Below are 3,962 nucleotides of genomic sequence, written 5' to 3' on the forward strand. Positions count from 1 at the left end.
TTTGTCTTTCGATAATCCATAGTTTTCAATTTTTTATGTTTGGTTGGTTAAGTTTTGGTTTTTTTGTTTTTCTTAGGAAAATAAGTCTTTAAAAATGAAGAAAATGAACACTTCACATTGATTGTGTGCTTTTTGTCCTTCAACGCACCTCATTATCAGCTTACCTCTACCCCACATTTTATACTATTTATTAAAGTTAAACATAATTTTAGGATATTATTTTTTTATTTACGAACACAAAAAATAAGTTAAAAAACCCTCTTAATTACAAGAATATTCTTCATAAAAAAGATGGTACCTTCGTATTCAAAACACCCTTAGTCTGGGATTCTTGATGCCCATTTCCTTCTACATTCTTTAATTACAGATTATGAAACAGTGCATTGATGAGAAAAACGGGTCTGGTTAATATTTTTCTAGATTATAATTTGTTTCAATGTTCTTTTCTATTTTATTTTTATTTCATTGGTTTATGGGAACTGGAAAGGGATGCTATGCTACTACTGACGAGTTTGAACCCTCGATCTTAACTGTGAAAGGTAAGGCCTAAGAGTATCTTGACTAGAGGTTTCGAGTTCAAATTCCTTTGCATGCAATGTCATCTTTGTTAGGAAGCGTTTTATTCATAATGTGAGACTTTTCAGCGTGAATCCTGATTTAGTTGAACTCTAATGTGGAAAGAGTCTTTAAAGAAATGAAATAGAAGTTAACCAATATACGAGTGTATTATAAATATTTTTTTATATTATCATGTTATTTATAAAATATACATAAATAATGATTTATAATATCTATAATAATAAGTCAAATTATCTACTACAACAAGTCTACGAGTAAGAAAAAAGTGATTGATAGTGGAGTAACTTAATAATTCGATTGATAGTCCATCTGAATTTTAGCCTTATTAAATGAACGTTTAATTCTCACATCCTAATTCCCTCCCAATTTTCCGATCCTCTACCCTAATTTTAGGGGGGGGGGGGGGGNGAATAAAAGTTTGATTGATGGTGTAATGCTCTTAAAATTTTATCGATGTAACTTAAAATTTATCTTTCACAAGAATGTGACAAGCAACTAGCAAGCAACGTAGAGAAAGCTGAAGATAAAGTAAATTCGATTATCACTATTTTTGTTTTTATTTACTCCTTTAGGTCGATTTTATTTATCCACTTTATTAAAAACATATATTTATTTATATTAAGAGAAAATTTTCTCTCTCTCCATATTTTATCTCAATATTAATTATTTAACAATTATAAAAATCAATGTTAATTATTTATTTTCCAAATAATTTCACAAGAGCTAAGAATATACATTAATTAACATGAATATTATGATATATAATTGTTATTAATATATCTGTATTATAGTGAATGTCTGTTACGTAGATTCATTTGCAAAAAATAACATGAATAATTATGATAAAATTGTTATTATCATATATGTCTTATAGTGAATATATGTTATGTAGATTCATTTGCAAAAATATAGGAATTCTACTTAGACACCAAATCAATTTTCTATTATAAATAAATGGATTTTCTTCATTTTAATTACTTGATATGTGAATATCACTCAATATCCTTTCAGAGAAACAAAAACTCTTCACTCTACTTCCTACTTTATAAAAAAAAATTATACTAATAATTACATTTAAATATTTTATATAGTTTCATGACCCAAAAAAATTTATACAAATAATTACATTTTTTTTTAAAGAGATGTATAAAATCCAAAGTGAACGTAGCATGTTGTGATGCTTCGTGTCATATAAGGATTGTTGAAAAGCAGTTATATTTTCACCGTGTGTTTGAAAATGCTTAGAAGACGTGCTTATCCATTTTCCATCTTCTTCTCATCTATCCTTGCACAAAAAGTAACCCTAAAACTCTCTTAATTAAATTAAATAAATAACTGTTCCCACTTCTTCTCTAACACTATACACATGTGAAGCTAAGTAACCGCTTCTCTCTCACAAAAAAACTGTCTCTACATATAACAAATCAAACCCTTTTTTTCAACTTTTTCGCCCAAATTTAGTCATGGAAAATCATCCTACCACTAGTACTACTTCCCATTGTTATCAACAATCTCAAACTTTTTCTAACAATTTTCTTATTGACCACGTAGAAAAACCTGTTCATCATCCAACAGTCGATAATTTGCACAGTAATCCAAAAAGGAAAAGAAGTAGATTTCTTAAAATTGGTGGTGATGCTACTTCTTCTTCTTCGCCTAAAATTACCAAAAAGCCACCAGACCCAACTGCGCCTAAAATTACTCGGCCTTGTACGGAATGCGGCAAAAAGTTTTGGTCATGGAAAGCACTTTTTGGTCATATGCGTTGTCATCCTGAACGTCAATGGCGTGGTATTAACCCTCCTCCTAACATCAGGCCTCGCCACGATGTTAGTATTGTTGAATCTCATAATTTTGGTGAAATTAGCCCTAGAAAAAACCCCAAATCGGTTTTTGATGCTATTATGACCGAAGAGGATCAGGAGATCGCGTCATGCTTGTTGCAATTGGCTAGTGGATCATCAAAATCTGATGAATTACCTGATCATGAAGATCAACCTTGTTCTTCTTCAGGCGGAGGCGGAGGAGGGGGAAAGGAATTTCGATTCGAGTGTTCGGGTTGTAAGAAGGTTTTTGGATCACACCAGGCATTAGGTGGACACAGAGCGAGTCATAAAAATGTGAAGGGTTGTTTTGCATCAGGTTCAGGTACTTCAGGATTAACACAAGCTGTTAATAATAATTTGGATCTAAATTTTCCTCCTCCAGTTACATTAATCTCAGGTCATAATGAAGATCAATACGATTCTTCGTCGTCTTATTCGTCTGCTTATTCGGGTTCAGCGTTGGATTTGAGGTTGAAGCTATAACTATATAAATAGATAGATAGGCTAAGTGTATATAATTAATTACTGGGATATATATTGCTATTTAATAGAAGCTATTAGCAAATTCATGTTCAATATACATTTGTGGTTGCTACTGATAAATAATACTATTACTCTTAAAGTAGCAACTTCTTATGAGTAGTTATGTTACTTTTAGCTACTTCTTGATGTTGTGCATGTGTAACATGAAATATAATCACATATTAAGTAGATTGATTTATTTTAGGTGTTTTTAAGCAAACATTTTCTACTATTTGAACAAAATAAAAAAACATTTCTTTTTAAGTTTATATAAGTTCTAAACATGGTTAAACAGGCTCTAAATTAGGTCACTAGTAAATTTCATGTTATACTTGACTTTATCTCTCCATTTTTTAATATTGAACTTGCATCGTACACTCTATTGACTTGTGTTTCAATGTTGTTAATTGGGTCAAAGATAATATATATATATATATATATTTTTTTTTTCTTCGAATTCTAAAAGGGTCCACGGATGAAATAAGTAATACATAAATAAGTAAACCCAGCCCTAACAAATTGGCAGAAAGCATAATGATTTTCGGAACTAAAACTTCCTTAATTCTGGTTTAAATAAATTGATGAAAAATGGCAACATTTTGATTCTAGATTGCGTTTATATTCTACTGTACTTTTAGACTATATAGAGAGATCTTTCATAATATTCTTCAACTTGGAGGATAATCTTATGTTAATTAGCCCGTTAGCTTATTAATTTATCCTTTTGTAAATCTTAGTCTATAGTTATACAAATACACCTTTATTAGTGTTGGAAGAAATATGTTTTGCATCACCTAAGATATCTCCGTCTGGTGAGAATTCTCATCAACTGATGACACACATTATTCCCCTCTCGAAAAGAAAAACTCATAAAGCATCATAAACTAATATTTACAATTAAATGCTACAATCTATGATGGTGGATTGATCCACTTTCAAAAGCTTAGGATTAAAAAAATATAGATTTTTTTTTTAAAAAAAAAGTATAAGAAGGTGCAAAATGGTCAAATGTTATTGAATTCTAAGTCAATCGTA

The 3,962-nt window shown here is 30.0% G+C and overlaps 1 protein-coding gene across 1 annotated transcript; it reads left to right on the forward strand.

The window, feature by feature from the left end:
- Nucleotides 1-1,961: 1,961 nt before the first annotated feature.
- On the forward strand, nucleotides 1,962-3,019 carry LOC125874384 (zinc finger protein ZAT3-like). The gene has a single exon (XM_049555264.1). The coding sequence runs from the start codon at nucleotides 2,043-2,045 to the stop codon at nucleotides 2,886-2,888; it is 846 nt and encodes a 281-aa protein (XP_049411221.1). The 5' UTR covers nucleotides 1,962-2,042; the 3' UTR covers nucleotides 2,889-3,019.
- The last annotated feature ends 943 nt before the right edge of the window (nucleotides 3,020-3,962 follow it).

Source organism: Solanum stenotomum, chromosome 8, assembly GCF_019186545.1.
Source record: "Solanum stenotomum isolate F172 chromosome 8, ASM1918654v1, whole genome shotgun sequence".
Taxonomy (NCBI): Eukaryota; Viridiplantae; Streptophyta; class Magnoliopsida; order Solanales; family Solanaceae; genus Solanum; species Solanum stenotomum.